The 18,065-nt window shown below is 51.6% G+C and overlaps 1 protein-coding gene across 6 annotated transcripts in view; it reads right to left on the minus strand.

The window, feature by feature from the left end:
* The window catches only part of RADIL (Rap associating with DIL domain), a 43,375-nt gene that overhangs the window by 13,278 nt on the left and 12,032 nt on the right, over positions 1-18,065 (minus strand). For 4 of the 6 annotated variants that reach the window (XM_044433561.1, XM_044433565.1, XM_044433566.1 and 1 more), the window contains exons 2-7: positions 14,775-15,100; positions 13,505-14,185; positions 13,198-13,235; positions 6,275-6,435; positions 4,306-4,418; positions 270-507 (exon numbers count right to left, since the gene is read on the minus strand). In XM_044433561.1, coding sequence (XP_044289496.1) covers positions 270-507; positions 4,306-4,418; positions 6,275-6,435; positions 13,198-13,235; positions 13,505-14,185; positions 14,775-15,100 — 1,557 coding nt within the window. Of the gene's footprint in view, positions 1-269; positions 508-4,305; positions 4,419-6,274; positions 6,436-13,197; positions 13,236-13,504; positions 14,186-14,774; positions 15,101-16,239; positions 16,280-18,065 lie in introns of those variants that run through there. The other 2 variants (XM_044433564.1, XM_044433563.1) reach the window with 2 other exon arrangements.

Here is an 18,065-nt window from a genome sequence, read left to right on the forward strand (position 1 = left end):
GGGGTCAGCACCTGCCTTTCACGGCATCCGGAGGGGGAGAGCGCCTTGCCACCGTGTGCAGAGGGCAAGAAGCGTGAGACGCACGCTGGCCTCCGACAGCACGCGAAGCCTTCAGAGATGGCTCCCGAGGCCAGTTTCCAGCCCAGATCCCCACTTCCTCCAGCAGAAAACGTTGCCCAAAGGCCAGGAAGGCCCCCCAACCAAGGGCGATGGGGAAACAGGGCTGGGAAGGAAGGAACCAGAGAGGGACACCATGCCGGCCAACTCACCCTTCTCCATGAGCTGGTTGAAGAGAAGCGTGTTGGAGAAGAAGAACAAGTAGGCGAACATCTGGGAGGCGATTTCGAGGTGCACCTCGTACTGACGGAGGAGGTCCAGGGTGGCCTGGTAGATGAGCACCACTCTGCGGATTTCCTCAGGCAGTGGGGGAGATGTGAGCCACCCGTCGCGCCCCTCGCTTTGGAAGGGGTTGCACTCCAGGAGTGGAGGCAAAGACATGTACAGAGACTGGGAGGAAGACGGGAAGCCCAGCGTCAGTTATCCCCAAACGTGTGTGCATCCTGTCCTTCCTCCAAGGAGCTCTGAGGGGTTTTCAGGGGCCATACCCTGTTTTTATCTTCACAACAACCCTGTGGGGGAGTTTAGATGCAGGGCAAAGCACCTCGCTCAAGGTTGCTCCATCAGCTTCCTGCCTGAGTGGGAACTTGAACCTGGGCCCACCCCCAAAATCTTAGCCCCATGCCAAGATCAACAGCACCAGTGAAGTGTTGGGGCTACAGTTTGATTAAAAAGGGGGTGCTGCAAAACTGGACTTTTGTCTGTGAATCCTGGAGCAAGAAAAGGCCAGAAACGCCTCATTGCAGAAATCTCCAGCTTGGATGTGCACAGGCACTTCCTGATGAAATTCCAGGAGTCCAGGCGAAGAGACAGAGGAAGGGGAAGACTGGACATAATTCACAAGCATTCCTGACCCGATGCTCTACAGATGTATCCAAGTACAACTCCCATAATCCCCAGCAAGTGGGAATCCATTGCTGGGAAGAAGTCCTTCCTGTAATCGGACCAGAATGTCCCACCCATCAGCTTCATGGGATGACCTCAGGGAGCCCTCAGATTTTGCGAGGCGACAGAAAATGCCCATTTTTCCACACCATGCCTGTTTCGGTGTACCTCTATCCCATCTCCCTCCAATTGCCTTCGACCTAAGCTAAGTGGTCCCAGGTGTTGTCATCTTTCATCCAGCCCCACAATCATTTTGGTCGCTCTCTCCTGCACCTTTGCAGCTGGACAGTTCTCCTCTGCCAGATGCGGTGAGCAGAACTCTTCCATGAGTGCCCCTGAAGGGTGAAAGCTTGTGCGAGCCAAGAGGAAGGCTGGGCTCCACTTGAACAAAATGATGGAAAGTCTCAAGGTGGGAGAATGGACCATACCACTTGAGGGGGAATACCATTTCTTACATTTCCCCCCAGGTTAAAAACACCTGTACTAGCACGATCGGTTCATAAGCTATACAGAAACACAGTTTTTTGCTGTTGGGAATCGAGGGTCACTTTACAAGGGGAGGGAATCCCCCCAACAGTGGAGTCAAATGGTACTGCCCATGGTGCACCTCTGGAACTCATTATGACTGTTGTTGTTCTTCATTTCTATATTGCCCATTGGCAATGCTCTCTGGGCGGTTCCCAAGATTAAGTCACCCATCCAGACTGTGACCAGGCCTGACCCTGCTTAGCTTCCAGGATCGGGCGACTTCACCCTTCCACACGCCTAGACCAGGTCTTGGAAGAACAGGCTGGACTGTGGGAAGCAGCTTCTGCAGAGAGGGGAGGCAGGGGCTGGGAGGAGGGGAGCAACCAGAAACAGCTGGACGAAGGGGGAGAAAAAACCTGGGCAGCTTCCCGAATTCCTCCACGTGGCGGAGCTGGCAATGGCTCTGGGCAAGAGACAGAGTCACTTGGCCAGTTTTAGTTCTCCCTCCGGTGGAAAGTCGTCCCCACCCTTCATACACAAGCCCTCTTTCTTTCCACTCGCACACTGCACGCTCTGTCTGGCGTTGCCAAGAGGGTGGCGGGAGGCTCCGCGGGCTTCGGAGGGGGCACAAGAAAGAATGGCTACCAGCGGGACCCCCGTGGTCCAGTAGGCCAGCCAGGTGGCCCTTTGTTCAAATTTGAAGGGCGGCCAGAGCATTGCCCTGTTTCCAGGGCATTCCTGCCCAATTCCAGCTCAGAGAAGACAAACCCGAAGCCTCTCCAACCATCCCCACTTAGCACCTGGAGCGTAAGATGTGCAGACAGTCCGCACAGTATAGCAAAAGACACTGTAAATTTAACTTTCTCCCTGCTATAATTTAAATCATAATACATTGCCAGTTATATGTATAAATCAGCATATGCAAACACGGTGCAAATCAGCAATCTCTGTGGTGGTAATTCATAAGTGGCCGCCCAAATTACAAAGGAGCTTTTCTAAAGGAAGCGTGCGATCCAAATTTCGTCAAGGAGAATGGCGACTGATGCCATCATATTTATTAAGTAATTAATAATCAAATATTAAATAACTTTCTTTAATGTATTGGAAATTTTTTTAGTCAGGATACAGAATTCTGTCCAGGCAGCACACAAGATTAAAAAGCACTGAGGGGGAAGCAAATTTGGAAGGGACGAAAGGATTATGCCATATTTTCGCACTCTGCTCTTGGTAGAATCCCGGAGAAGAGCAGCCAGTTTTGAGGAGTCCAGGCAAGGGCAAAGGGTTAAATCCCTGATCTCTTGCACTGCATCCCCAACCCAGATCTTCCCCCTGCCAAACATCCCCCCCACAACACACACAAACTTTTAAAGAAAGGTTCCTGATCCCAGGAATTCGCATGTAACATCTGCTTTGGCCCAGAGAAGGGGAAGGTATGAGAGAAGTATTCATTTAAAGTATTTTTATCTGACTCCTCCGCCAAAATAAGCAAACACAAAAGACTCCAGGAGAAGCTTGAATGCAGCCAGTGAAACAAACCGCCCATGCCCAAAGGCGTTCAAGTCTAAAATGGCACAACACCCAAGGAAGATGTGCTGAGGAGGGAAGAGGGGGGAAAAGACTCTCAACGGGAGTCGTGGAATGGAGAAGGGCACTTGATTTCGGGGTGGGGGAAACAGAGGCAGAAAGACTCAAGGGAGAAGCCCCGGGGGCCAAAAGCCAACTCATTCAGGGGGACCAGATGCCCCTGGACCGGTATTTCGGCAAGTGTTCGCAGACAACAGAGATTCAGGGCCTCCAATGAAAGATGAGGGGCTCTAGCCTTCAGCATTCTTCCTCTAAGAACACAGTAACTTCAGATACTGCTTTACATGATTCAGAGGCACGAGAAACCCATCAGCTTCCAAAGGGACACAGAAACTCTTGCACGGTCTGGGAAGATGCAAAGAAAAAGGAAACAAAAGCGACACTGTTTGCATAGGCAAACCACGGCCATCCATTTTCTCGTCCCTTGCCTCGGTCTCCTGCTAACTTCTCCAGTCCAGCTGAAACCTCTGTTGTTCAGAAAATATGACCTAGAAGCCAGTTTGCCACATCCCGGAAAACGTCTGCAGATTGTAAGGCGTTTCTCCCTTTCCCTCTCCGTCTCGCTCAAAGGATCACTGCGTGCGATCACCGTGCGAGGCTGGCTACACCTGCGGTGCGACGCGGCGCAAGATGCAGGCAGCTGCAGAGGCAGCGACTGCCGCAAAGAATCGCCTCTCCCGCACACCAGCTGTGCGGACGAGCTCACACACATCCATTTCTCTTCCCCACCTTTCCTCGGGGCCGGGCAGCGCATTTCGCGTAAGATGAGCCAAAAGAATTCTACACTGCACCGCTTCAGACAGAAATCGTAATTCTAAACCCTGCTTAACATGCTCCAGTGTACTGCGTGCAGCAACTGCAGATAGAACTGCAACTCCCCAACTCCAGTCTACTAAAAAAGGGTCGCTGAAAAGTCAAGGGTGAAATGGTTACACGCATGCAGAAGACGGGTCCGGTGGCGTGGTGCATGCCTCTGCAGCCCACAGGTGAGGACTGCCATTTTCTAAAGTTCTCCTACACAAAGAAAACCACAATCCTGCAAGTAGAAAGCTAGCATGGCAGGGAGAAACCCTTCTCCCTGAAGGGCTTGTTTTCCACCTGCAGTGCGGTGTTGTTGTTTTGCTTGGAAGAATGCATTCAAGCAGGTAACCCTCACCTGCAGCCTACTAGGGAGGTGGGAATTGGGCAGTCTCTTGGCCTTGAGAAATGGCCAACTGCCTCATCGTCTGGAACCGGCCCAGGTGGGTGTACCTTGGAGATGTAGTAGACACACTGCTGGAAGGTATACATGATGACTTCCTCTAGAACCGTCATGGCTTCCTCGCTGGCGGTGATGGTCAGGGAAAAGAGAGATTCCTTGGAGCCTAAAAGGAGTGGGGAAAGCATTAGGCCGGAGCCCCAGCCTTGCAGCTCAAGCTGAACCTGTCTAGAGAAAGATACCTCGTGCTCCAAGAGCTGGGGTGCAACCCTTCACGTGTTTAAAGAGAAAAAGTCCTTCCAGCAGGCCCCAGCCTGTGTGGCGTTGACTCACCTGCCTCTACTTTCACAGCTTCATCACAGTCTTGAGATGGAGCTGTGCGTGAAGTACTCATGCTTTCCTGCTATAATAACCTCTATGTGGCACTCTGGAAAAGCATCACAGTGCAATTCCACAAGTGGGAAAATACGGCTTGCTTTTGGTTTTACGAATAATGCTGCATTTGCTTCCCTCTAAAATAACTTGCAGAAAGTGCTGTTTAAAACAGAGGAAAAGGTGGAGGGTGACATAACCCAGAAACAACTGTGAGTTGGGATGACGGGCACACAGTAAGCACCTTGCGTTCAAAAGCTCAGAGTCAGTTTGCAATAGGCAATTGCCTGGGGTAGATATTATTAGCTAATTTAGGTTTTTTTTAAGGTTGGCATCTTTGCTTTGCTCAAAATGGAGGGCAGAGTTTTAAAATGGCAATCAAGCATCAAGCATGTTTCTCTTCAGGGATAAAAATTCCAGATGTTCAAAATGTTCCCAGCTAAAGGTCAGGATGTGTTTGAAGGGTGGAGTCCTCATAAGAGGTACTTGGAGTGACCAAATATGAATCAAATACAAGATGTGGTTACGGATGGACAAAGCCAAGATGAAGCTAATGTCAGGTCTAACAAATCTTTGAACTTGGGCTTTTAGTAACCTATGCCGTTTCTGAGAAAAAGGCAAAATTTGGGTTAATTTTAGTCAAACTAACATTGCAACATTCTAATTTGTCAGCTTATCCTAGTCTACCCGTGTCCCTGACATGTTAGTTTTCTATATGCAGGGAAATTTTGAGTCCGGCAACCCCCGGGCGGCAGTGTTGAGTGGTACAGCCTGGACAGATGTCTAACAGCATCTGCTTCTTCAGCAATGACCATGAGCATAATACATATGAGAGGTTAAAGAACAAGGCTGTCCTTGCCTGCAGCTTCCCAGCAAAATAGATGTGATATGAAAGGAAAAAGGAAGAGGAAGGAAGAGGAAAGTAGGCAAATTTAGGTACTGATTCTTGAGGTTGCATTTTCTTAGCTGTATGATAAGATCTGGGCGGGTGCACGAACCTCCCTGTCTGCAAGTACAGCCCCTTGGGCTGTGGCAAACGATGACTTCCAGGAAAGAACCTCACTTTTCTGGAATCCATCAGCCCATTTTTCCACCGGCTTCATCCGCGCCCCTCATTTTGCCAAGTCAGCCATCCAGGATGAGAGCGACAGCGAGAGGGAACAGGCGGGTGCTGATCAGAAACCTAGCAGGGTAGGAATTTTCCTGCTGTCCCCAACCCGTTTCGACCTTCCCACTGGGCTATCAGCATGAGAACGGAGATAGGAAGGAATGTGGCATTCAGCCAGGACTTGGCTCGGTTGCTCCCTCTATTTTCGGGGAGGGAAAGAGGATGAAAAGGCTGCCTGAGCAAGGCTTCACCCGCTGGGGTCACGCTCCGTCCCTCGTGCCCGAAGCGGCTGCTATTCTTCCCCCTCGCTCTGCACGGCCACCGGGAGACAACACCTGTTTCTGGGATGGGGCTAAGCTGTGCAGAACGACCCTGGTGATTGGAAGCCCTGGTGCTTTGCTCCTGCAAGACTGCACCACACCGCTGGTCTTATCCAGCCGACGAAACCTTCAGGGAAGCCGTCGGCCCCCTGAGCACGGAGCGGTTCAAATCCCCCGCCAAACCCATGGATGTTCCAGGTGTGGCAAGTGCACAGGCCTTACCTCGGATATCAAGCTCCTCTTCCATGTTCTGGATGTAAACTGGGGATTTCTGCTGGACAAAGTACAGGATTTCGATGGCGTTGGACATCCAGAAGATAATGTGCTGGAGGTCGGGCAGGAGGTCTGCGATGGTGAAGCGGGAGAGGGATACTGGGTCCTGGCTGATGAGACGAGCGAGGAGTTAAAGGTCATCCTGGCGGAGGCGCCGATGCTTGCATCCTCTCCCCGAGCCCCCCGCCCTGCGGGATTCCAGCCTCCATGTGGGATCTCTGCCTGCATGGCAGCAAAAGATAGCCTCTTTGGGAATATTTTGATCAGAGCGCTAATGCATATTCTGTCTGAGGTTCACGTACAAAGGACTGGTCTATTTATGTGAGCCTTCCCTTCCTCCCCCTCCCCTCCCTTCCCTCTCTCTCTCTCTCTCTCGCACACACATACTGGGTTCAGACAACACAACCAAGGTTGTGCACGGGTTGTCAATGAACTGTGGATTGTTGTTGAATCATGGGTTACCGTATTACTCTGAATCCAGCCATGCTAACAAACCATGGCTTGTTAACTACAAGTAACCTATGAAGGGACCCATGGATTGTCCATAGGTTGTGAATCATAGGTCACTAACCATGGTTTGTTATCTCAGGTGGGTTCAGGTAACACAATAGCTCAGTGATATAGCACACTCAAGGATTGAGTGTGAATTATTCGTAGTCTGAGCCCAGTCAGTTTCTCTCTCACACACACACACACACGGGCACTGCCCCTTCTCAAATCCAGATATACTGAGATTTGCAATGAGAACTTTCTATCAGAATCTAACTGTGGCATCCTTCTCCACTCCCACTTTTCATTTTTACTCTAGGGGAAGCACTACCCTCCCCCCAAACTGAGATCCTAGCAAGGTGGTAGGGAAGCCTGATAAAATCTGGATCATAACTTCCTAAAAAATAAAATAGAATTGTTTGTTTATTTCACTGTATTTTTACGTTGTCTGATAGCCAAAGCTCTCCAGGCCACTCACAAAAATTAAAATCCCTAAAAAGATCCATCAGTGCAGTCACAGACTTAGAAACAAAACCAAAGGACTTGCATGACTGGAAAAGGTTTAAAAAGGGGGGAGTTCCTTTGCAAAAAGAGCATGATGCAGGCACAGGGAAACTCCTCTGTCATTCTTTTGAGGAGCCACCACCACCAAGGCCTGCCTCATCTCCTTCACTGGGGGCACCCGAGGAGGCTGAAGGGGCCACTGTGAAAGATGAGGGGGCAGGCCGCACCCCTGTGCGATCCTGTGCCCGAAGCAACTTCTGCTCACCCAGGAAAGGAGCAGAGTGCAAGGGAAGGACCGGAGGCGCTTCAGCTCAGCATCACCCGATCCCAAGAGTCCTGGGGTCGCACAGGCACGCAGACACACGGATCGTGTCTCACTCAGCCCCCGTCTGCAATTTCGGCGCTGTGGACAAGGCCCGTTTTCATTCCCTCTCTGCAGCGTCATCTTCATGCAAGGCTTAAGCTTGGAATTTTGGTCTCTCACGTGCCAAATTCTTGGGACTTCTGATTTGTTTTGTCTAAAGTGACCACCCAAGCTGTCTCATTCCATCCACTGGGCCTCTATCGTTGAACATGTTTTCATTACTCTTTTTGCCTGTTTTTGAGCCAGGCCCAAGAAACATCTCTGCTAGCAGGCCCAGGTCAGCTTTTTCCCTGAGACGCCAGACAGCTGCTGCCAGTCAAAGCCAACTGCACTGGCCCAGATGCTCCAAGGCCCAGGGACTGTCAAGCGGAAGGGAAGCAAATGCCAGTGCCATCAGGCCCGGAGTCACTGAGAAGCTGCCTTCGTTGAAAAGCACTGTGGCAAAAGGAAGGTACAAGAACAGAAGAGAACATCTCTTCGGATAAGTCCCAGAGGCCATTCAGTCCAGCCTTCAGTGGTCCTCAGGAAACCCACAAGCAGGAGAGGAGTGCAACATCAGTCTCCTACCCATGTTCCCCAGCAGCCGGCTTTCTGCTTCAGACGCTGGAGGAAGCATGGAGCCATCAGGCCCAGCAGCCAAGCTCGCCTTCTCCTCCGGGAATTTGTCCAAGCCCCCTTTAAAGCCATCCAAGTTGGTGGCACCACGACCTCCGGTGGAAGTGAATCCTGCAGGTCAACCCTGCACCATGTGGAAGCAGTTTCCTTCAAGCTGTCCTGCATCTCCCATCCGCTTTGTGCGGTGGCTGCACTGGGTTCCAGTACTGAGGGAGGGGAGAGGAAGACCTGCTTCTCCGCTTCCTCCACGCCTGACTGATTTTTTCTTTCTGCCGAGCAAACCCAAATCTCCTCAGAGCCGAGTTGCTCCAGACTCTTGATCACACGACTTGCTCTTTTCAGGGTTCCTCCAGCGCTTGCCGGCACCATGGCCAGAACTGCGCACTGGGTTCCAAGCGGGGCAGCACCCGAGGTTTGCATAAGCACGCTGCGGTCGATGCAACCCATCCATCGGGCAGGGAAGGAGCAGCTGAAGGGAACCTGCCTCCCACCGACCTTCCAGAAGCAACGCTCGGCTCCAGCTGCCAGTTGCCCAAGGAGGGCTGAGCTGAAGGGAGGAGGCAAGGTCCTCACCCCTTGCCCAGGGGTCCAGAAGCCACAACCGCTCCCTGCAAAAGAGCATCACGGCCAGGCGGAACCAGCGTGGCCTCATCCGTCGGCCGCAGGGAGCCAGCTGCCCTGCTCCCCACCAGAAAGAATTCCCTGCTCCGATTGCCAGCCGCAGATCCAAACGGAAAACATCTGTCATCCTCCATCGGCCACAGGACGGAGGGCCTCTGGGTTGTGTGCAGGCAAGAACAGCGGCCTTCCCCTGAGGACGGGAGGATCCACAGCTCCCTGGAGGAACACATGCCATGCATCCAGAAAGCCTGCAAAGGATCTCCCAGAAACCTGGACGCTGGATCCCCTTTTGACAAGAGAATGCTTTGCACTGGAGAAAGGCCTCTGTTCTCACCCCTGCTCCTCACCAGCCCTGCTCCACACAAGACGCAGCCACAGAATCGCTGGCCAAGAGCTGCCCAGCGCTGCTCGAACACCTCCAGTCAGGAAGCATCAACCATCTGCCAGGGCAGCCTGCTTGCCCACCCAAAGGCCTTCACTGGAAGGACTTTCCCCTGACCTTTGGCCGGGCTTTGCCACATCTCCCCCAGGTTCTGGAGGGAAAGAGAGCCCCTGTGCAGGGCAGCCTTGCCGATACACAGGCTGTAGACCAACGCAGCTGGAGGGCGGCAGGTTGGAGAAGATGCCTCGAACCCTGAAGAAGCCTGACTCACCCTATTCCTTGTCCTCTAAGAAATCTCCGTGCTCATGTGCCCTCTTCTCGCCCCCGAGCCGACAGCACACAACCCATCCTCTCATCTGATGACTTCCGGCTGGAAGCTTGCTCAAATGAATAAAGAAAATCTTCTGGACACATTCCTCTGTTCCAGCGGCGTTTGCCAAACCCACACGCCCCAGCGCCACTCTCCACGTCTGTCTCTTCTCCCCGAAGCTAAGACGGTTCCAATTATCTCAAGGCGGCAAGGAAAAGAATGTGGTTGCTGCTCCTCCTTGTACTGCAAGATGGCTTTGGGAACGGCCTGCCTTAATCCAATTCTCTCTGTCTTGCACAAGAGACCTTTCAACCCACCATGGATTTCTGGACGCCACCCTCAGATGCTTAGCGGGGTGGGGGAACAGCGAAAAGCAAAGATAATCCCATTGCTGACCCTGTGCGCACAACCGGACGCAAGAAGGCTGCAAGGCAGATGAGGCGAAGCACACCGACACGGCTGTCAATGGGAAAGAGACACATTTCTCTTCCATGCTTCACCCTTCAGAAGCGCGGCCATCGGTGCCCATAGCTAAGCAGGACAAAACAAAAACTCAGGCAAAATTCTGTCCTCTGCAGCATTCTGCAATCCATGTTCATTATGCAAATGAAGGACATTTGCACACAGTAGCCCGAGTGGGTGCCTGGCTTTCCACCAGGCGCCTCGGGCAGGAGGAAGGCAGCAGAAGCTTTGAGCCATGCAAACTTTGACCTCTTCCAGGATCTCACCTGCATCCTGTGGTTGATTTTGTCACCTGCCCCTGGCTCTTTGGGTCAGGCTCAGAACTTGCTAAGGCCACTTGCAAAGGGAGCCAGAACCCAGCCTGCCTCCATCAGGGCCTCTTTGGCCTGCTTCATTTCTCATATTTCTGCTACTCAGAAGTGGAGGAAAAGGGATGCTGCAAAGCTGCCTTCATGATATCCAGAAAGCGTATCTCAGGCACAAATACACACTCTCCCCAACCACAGCAGAATCTGGCCCTGACTGCAACGTAAGATACATATTGGGTTCCCCTGAGATGCCATGTGGATGCATCTCTTGCCACACTGCTCAAGTGCTTTGCTGAATCAATTCAAGGTCCATTTTGCATGGCATTCACATAGCACGTTACCTCTGGAAAATTAAGGCACAAACACCACAATCATTCCCTGCCATTTATCCCCACAATCTGACACTCAGAGCTTCTCTACTTCTGTCCTGCTCTGTGCTGATGACATTGGATGAAAGGACAAAAACAGGACCTTGGATAGCTCCCCATGGGCCCGGCTGGCTGGAACTCTCTCCTGCTAGACAAATAGGAGGATGTTGTCTCAGCAGGAAGCTAAAGCCAACTAACATGGGGGCTTCTAAGACCTGTGATGCGCTCATCTCCACCTCCCCTGGAGCCTCTGAGCCAGCAGACCATGGCTCCATTTCCAACAGAATCTTCTGCACACTAGAAGGCCCAGAGGCGGCACGACACCCTCTGACTGAACCTGGAGGCCACCTACTGTTGCCGTAATTTTTTTTAATGCTTTTACTTCTTTATTTTTTTAAAGAAGTGAAAAGGGAATACAAAAGATGATCAGCTTAGCTGCACCACACCAAGGAAACAGAGGGGCAGCTAGCACTACCTTTCCGTACCATTCGGCAGCTGGCTTAACTGAGAGGTGTGCTTGTTTCTTCATTCATTCATTATTTAATTAATTGGATTCGTATCCCACCTTCTTCCTACAAAGAGCACCAGGCTCTTCTCCTCCTGATCACCATTTCATCCACACAACAGCCGTGTGAGGCAGACTGGGCTGAAAGTCGACAGCTGGCCCAGAATTGCTCAGCTGAGCTTCATGGCCAAATGGGGACTACAACCCAAACCTCCCATGTCTAACTGACTCCTCGGCTTGCAAGCAAATCATTCTAATGATCAAAAAGCTGCCCACCACTCCCCACATGACCTGAGCTGTGCAATAATCCATTATCAGTTTACCCAGAAGGATACAAGAAGCAGGCATAATTTGGTTATTGTTGCATTGCAAACGTGAATATCACTGGTCCTAGAAAAAATGCATTCACACATCTACCTGAGCAACTAAATGAAGCATTGCCAACACTCCTTTTCCCTCTTCCCTTCCAATCCTTTTCCTCGTGTCTGATTTTTTTTTACAAAATCCCAGCGCCTTTTGACTGACAAGCAGGGTAAAAACACTTTAACATAATCAATATAGTTATCTTGATTCTCCTCTTTTCTTTTGAGCCACTCAGGTTTAAAATTGTGTTGGTGCTTTTTAGATGCTTGCACTGCTGTGGTCGGAATTGCTTTGGTTTCATTAGATGGCTGCTTCAATTCTGAGTGGTGGGAATTTGATACTGTTTTATTAAATTTGTGTATCTTATGGGTTTACCTCTGATGAACTGTGATTGGGCAGGACACAAATGCAGTAAAAGAAAGAGAATAACACATCAGAGCAACCCAGGCTAAGCAGAGGGTGGGAAGAGGAAATGCACAGACATTGGAACATCCATTGACTCAGGCGAATAAGTAGGTAGGAATAGGTAGCAAACCTATACCTACTTATGGAAGAGAAAATCCCATTGAAAATCCCATGGGGCTTACTTGTAAGTCGCAAGGCGCAGGATTTACCGCTAAATACAGCTTCTCTGAAGCCGGCATAGTGGAAAGAAATGGACAACTAAGCTGTCCAGGAGGCTGATGCAAAGCCAAGCCCTGAAAAGAGACCGTTTGGAGGGAATGCATACAATGCAGGCGGCGGCAAGACCTAAGGCCACACAAGAAAGAAAAGAAAAACTTTGTTCCTATCTAAAGGCTGGCATGAAGACAGGCCCCGTACACTAGGTTTCTGCTCGGTTGGCTTCTCCTCGCTTGCACTAAATTTGGTAACTGTTTGCTATTTCCAAGGACAGGCTCCCCTGCTGCAGCTTCGTACAAACTAGCCCCGCCCAGGACTTGTGTACTGTGTGAGTGGCTACCGGGCTGATGTTTTGCTCCCCATCCTATCGCTATACACCGCAGGTGTGTGTGTGTGCGGGGGGTGGGGTCCTTTTTTAGGCAAAGGACCAAATTCCATTTCAGGTCCCTGCTTGGGTGACAGTGCTGTCATCCTACCCAAGTTTACTCAGAGGTAACACCTACTCTACCAAGTGGGGCTTATTCCCAATTCTGCTGGCACGGAATTTCAGTCCATGGATTGTTTATTTGCCGATTGTGGTCCGGCGAGGGTCACACCTGAGTGGGGACCGGAACCGGATCTGCAATATAATTTGTATTGTTAAACCATCCCGAGACTTCAGTAATGGGATGGTCTAGAAAAATTCTAAATAAAGTCGAATAAATAAAATAAACACCCCAACCATGTCACGCTGGCACGGTGATACAGCCCTGGAAGCAAACCAGAAGCCATGCAATCGCTCTAAGATTGGCATCATACAGTCTGAAAGCATACGCCAGAAAGCAACCTGGCTGCAGCCCTTCGTGCCAACTAGTCTCGGGACGCTGTTCAAGGGCCACCCAGCCTGGAGCTTGCTGCAGTAATCTACTTGCCACTTTTGCAGGTCAAAAGAAGCATGAAATCAAGATATGGAAGACTTACTGTTGGGACTGCTTCTCGGCTAGCTCGTTGGTTTTCTCCTAGAAGAGTAGGAGGAGAGAGACAAGCCAACAACAGGTGTGAATACACGCCCCTGAGGCAGGCAGTGGAAGAGAAAATGCCCCAGTCTACACCGGGAGTCCTGACTTTCCTCGCCAGGTTCTCCAGATGTCTCTGATCTGAAACAGGCTGGGAAAAGACCGATCCATCCATCCATAGCCCAAGGGCAGTCACTGCCGCCCATCCTCAGCCCCCACAGGCTCATTCCCAGCCCCTGCATCTTCACACCACCCCCAGAACCGCTACTGACCCAGACGGTCCGCTGGATCATCTTGGCCGCCTTGAGGAGCAGCTGGCCAAAGTCTCCCGGCTTGAAGTGGCTGGCAGAGTGTTGGATGCAGAGACACAGCAGGAAGGCCGGGGTGAGCTTGTGGTCATCCCCCGTGGGCTCCAGGAGCATGAGGATTCTTCGCAGCAGCAGGTCCTCGTCGGCCTTGTCGAACTCCAGCTGCAGCTTCCTCCGGCCGCCTCTCCGGCCGGCCGGCAGCTGCAGGTCCTGCTTCCTGGGTGCGGCAGCAGCCCTGTCCTTGACCTGGCTGCCACATATCTTGCAGGCCGAGGACAGCTCCGGCTCCGAGGCCCGGCGCACGGCCCTGAGCCGCATCAGGGTCTGGGCGGGCAGCGGCTGGGTTTTCAGCGGGTCCTTGTAGAGGAACAGGTAGTAGAGGCCCAGGGAGACGAGGTCTCCGTGATGCAGCGTCACCGTCCTGCCCACCTCGGAGAAGTTGACGGAGACGCTGGCCCCCGCGATGGGCTCGAGGACGAGCTTCTCTTCCGAGCGGTGCCGTGAGCGGCCGGACACTCGGACCCGCCGGATGGTGCAGTGGAGCGGGAGGATGTCCGGGGCAGAAAGGCTGATGCCGGGTTTGCTGGCTTGGGTCCTTTGGCCGACAGTGTGCTGGTCGCGGTTCAGCAAGTAGACCAAACTGTCCTGCAAGAGAAACCACATGGGCACAGACAAGGAGACTGCCTTGCGGGAGGCATCGCGCTTTGCAAGTGGCAGAGCGCAGCAGGAAACGTGACAGCAAAGCGGGCACTGCCCGTTCCATCAAAATCCACCCCAAGCAGCCCTTCCAGCTGGCCGTACAAAGAGAAGCAAAGCCCTGCTTGAAAGACTTTGCTCCTTTCCTCCGAGTCCCTCCCCTCTCCTTTCCCCTGTGCGATATTTTTTGCCGGGTTTATTTTAGACTGTAACCCTGTGGATAGGGAGTGTTGTATTTTAGGGTTCTATGCAAGCCACATCTGCCTGGAAAAGGAGTCAAGTAAAAATACCTTAAATAAATAGAGCACACACACACACCACAAAATAGAACATCAGGCCCCGTTCAAGAAAAGCAATGCTCACAAGCATGTTTGCCCACACTGGCTAAAGGCTTCAGACCCTTCTTAGCAATAGCCTTCCATTACTTGCTGTTGCATTGAAAGAAGCTGGGAGAGATCATCCATCCATCCACTCTCTACGTGTCCTCCTCAAATGCATCCTCTGGGGGCAAGCAGAAAAGGGGCTGAAAGAGACTCACGTGTTGCTGGTTGTAGCCCTGCAGGAGCAGGAGGTGTGGAAACTGGTACAAGGAGTGCCTCACGCTGCTGCCGTTCTGCTCCTCGGTGGAGACCAGCTGCCCCTCGTGGGCCTCCTCCAGACACTGGATGGTCTCGGGCAACGTGGAGCAGTGTCTTTTCAGGCTTTCCCCCTCTCCTTCGTCCTGCGTGCCCACCTGGCTGAGGCTGGCCTCACTGACCGTGCGCCGGAGGGTGGGTGGCGTGGCGTGGCCCTTACAGGCCGTCAGGAGGGTCATGTTGCCCTTGGCCCGGTTCCGCTGGAGCTTCCGGGCCTGGGCATTTATCCCTGGGGAAAACGAGAGGTATTCAAGGCCAGCCATCTGAAGAGCATTCCCTTTTAAGGAAGAAAGTGGGAGAGAGTCTACACTCTCTGTGCATATACAGGGCCTTCTCTCCCGTGGCACCACAGCTTTGGAACACCCTCCCTACGAATTGGTGCCAACTTGGTTTTTTCTTTGGAGTGTCCAGGGAAAATGTTTTGTTTTGCCCAGGCATGTTAACAGTATTCACATAACTTGTGAATAGTTGTTAACATTTTAAAGTTTGGTTATTTTCCAAGCGAATTGCTTGTTGTGTTTTTGTTTTGCTTCCTGGTTGAAGAGTTGTTCTTTCACTAGCTTTTCAAACATGATTTCTTGTTTATTTTTAACATGGTCTACACTATCCTGGGATCCAGCAGATGAAGAGGGGTTTGTACATTTAGCGGGCAATCCTATGCAGAAAAACATTCATGTGATTGCACCTTCTTCAGTCCAAACATGCTTATTTAAGAGATTCTGCCTTTTATTAAGCAAGGATTTATAGCCCTCCTTTTTTCTGGCCAAGAACTCAAGGCAGCTTATAGAATCCTTCTCTTGAATTCAACCTCACAACAACCCTGTGAGGTAGGTCAGGCTAAGAGTCAGCGACTGGCACAAAGTCACCTCGCAAGCTTCATGGCTGAGTGGGGACTAGAACCGCGTGTCTCAAGTCCTGTTCTGATACTCCAACTGCTACACTGTGCTGTTTTTCAAATACATATCTCTGGAAATACACACAGATCAGAGATGGTCAGAGCAGAAAAAGGAGGGAATCACTGATTTCCACCAGAATCAAACATCTCCAGCCTTCACTTGCACACCTTCACTGGTCCCCTTCCCACGCCATGCACAAAGCTAGAGCAAAAAGTCTGTCCAGGCACCTGGCATACCGAAAGACCAAACGATTTCCCCCGAAGCAGCACGGTTTTGCACCATTCCCTGGTCTCCGGTTACCCCTTCCTTCTCCAACTCTCCTGCTCCCCTCCTCCTCTTGCTGCCGAAGGCAATCCATCCCAGATCTTGTGCAGCCACCCTTTCCCAGTTGACTAGGATCGTGCTGAAATGCAGCGAATACGAGAATAAGAAACATGCTGGCCGAGAAGGGCTGAGAGACTCGTTTCCTTACCGTGAACTCGTCTGGAGAGGGTCTTGAAGCCCCTGACATGCGGTAAGGGCACCTGTCAGTGTGCTGGCTGGCTGGACCTGCAGACTGCAGCAAAGGCAGAGCTCTCCCGCTGCAGCAGCGAGAAATAATTAACTTGTCTCTTCCGAGAGGGGGGGGGGGGGGGGGCTGTCAGGAAGACAAATGTGGCGCTTGGAACAGCTTGGGAGCACAGGCACTAAAGCCCAAATTGTCTCAGAGAGGCGAGTCCCTCCCCTCTCCAAAGTGGGACAACCTCCAATAGGACAGTCCTTGCCCTTCTGTTGCCAACCTGTCTAGCGGGATGTAACATCGAGGCAAAGTTAAGGCTAGGCTGCTGGCAATCAAAGAAGGTCCAAGATGGTTTTTGTGCCAGAGGCCAAGAATCCACATTTACCATCCCTCCAAATACAGTAAGGAAAGAAATAATTGCTATTTTGGGCACCAACCTGCTTGCTGCCACCTGCCCAATGGCAGAGCCAGCCCTGATGGGTAATTCTTGTACCTTTCATTCACTGTTTCCTCCGCAGGGAAATCACTTCTGTAGCATGAACCTTTGCTCGATGAATTCCACAGTTTCCTTTTCCCACGATTTTAGTATTTTAAAGTTCTTTTTCTTGGCTTCTTCCCACAGTTTCCCATGCAGTGATAAAAACAAAGAAGCAAAACCCCTGCAGCCTAATCGTACGCAGAATACAGGATCTAGGAAGAAAGATCTACTCCTCTGCAGGATTTGCAGGTAGAAAGAAGAAACCTCGCTGTTCCAGTCCGCGAAAGAGCGGACAAAACCCTCCACACTGGATGCATAAAAGGTCCGCACTTTGCTCCCAACTTACAACCTACCTTATTTGGTGAGAAACTGCCTTGGAGTTCTGAAATACTTTCTGCTTGTTTGTTTTCAAATCCATCCTTCCCTTGCTGGGAAAATTAGAGAGGTGGCCAGAGAAGGGGGGGGCTGGTCCCTCCTGTTTACATGCCTCAGGGTTAGGACCAGGGCGGACAAACACAACACGGAGTTGTCATGTGATGGGATGCAGCCATTTCGTGCCAGACTGGGGTCCTGCAAACAGATAAGCGGCTGTGCTTTTTCCCAGGCTGTCCGGCACGAGCAAGAAGAATTCTTTGTGGACCGCGCTATACTATACATGTGGACAAAAAGTGGCCAGAACGCAGGGTTGGGGGTCCCCTTTGCTTAGGGATCACATACGGATCAAAGAGTTCCCATGATTTTCTGGCAGACACCCAGGGAGTAGGTCTAGAGCAGTCCCAGAGGCTCTGCTGACATCCTCCAGCTCTCCAAACAGCCGGGAAAAGCAAAAAGCCAACCTAGAGCTCCTTCAGAAAGCGGAAGAACACCCAGATCTGGGCCACAGCTCCGGTTGTCCCCAGGTAGGGTGTCTAGCCAAGTTGGCTGGAGCTGATGAGTGTGTCCCTGCTTCCTGTTTCTCCCAGTGCATCCTGTCTTTGCTCCAAGGAGCCCCAGGTGGTGTCTGTGGTCCTCATCCTCTCCAGTGCGGCCACCCTGGCCCTTGGAGATGTGGCCCCGGCATCTGGAAAGGACCAGGTTGAGCAGGGTGGCCTGCATTCGCATCCCGAGGCTCTTTGTGAATGGGGCGGCATAGAAATGCTTTAAATCAATCAATCTGCATTAAAAGCCGGGTTGCTCCAAGAAGGTCAGCTACCTGGGGCTCCTTATGGGATGTCGTGGTGCTCCAGAGAACGGGGTGCTCTGGATGGGTGCTTTCCCTGATACTTGGAAAGATACCTGAGCCCTTCCCAAATATCTCCTGGAGGTAATTAGAGCCAGGACC

This window comes from Varanus komodoensis, unplaced genomic scaffold, assembly GCF_004798865.1.
Source record: "Varanus komodoensis strain SLA01 unplaced genomic scaffold, ASM479886v1 scaffold26, whole genome shotgun sequence".
Classification (NCBI taxonomy): domain Eukaryota; kingdom Metazoa; phylum Chordata; class Lepidosauria; order Squamata; family Varanidae; genus Varanus; species Varanus komodoensis.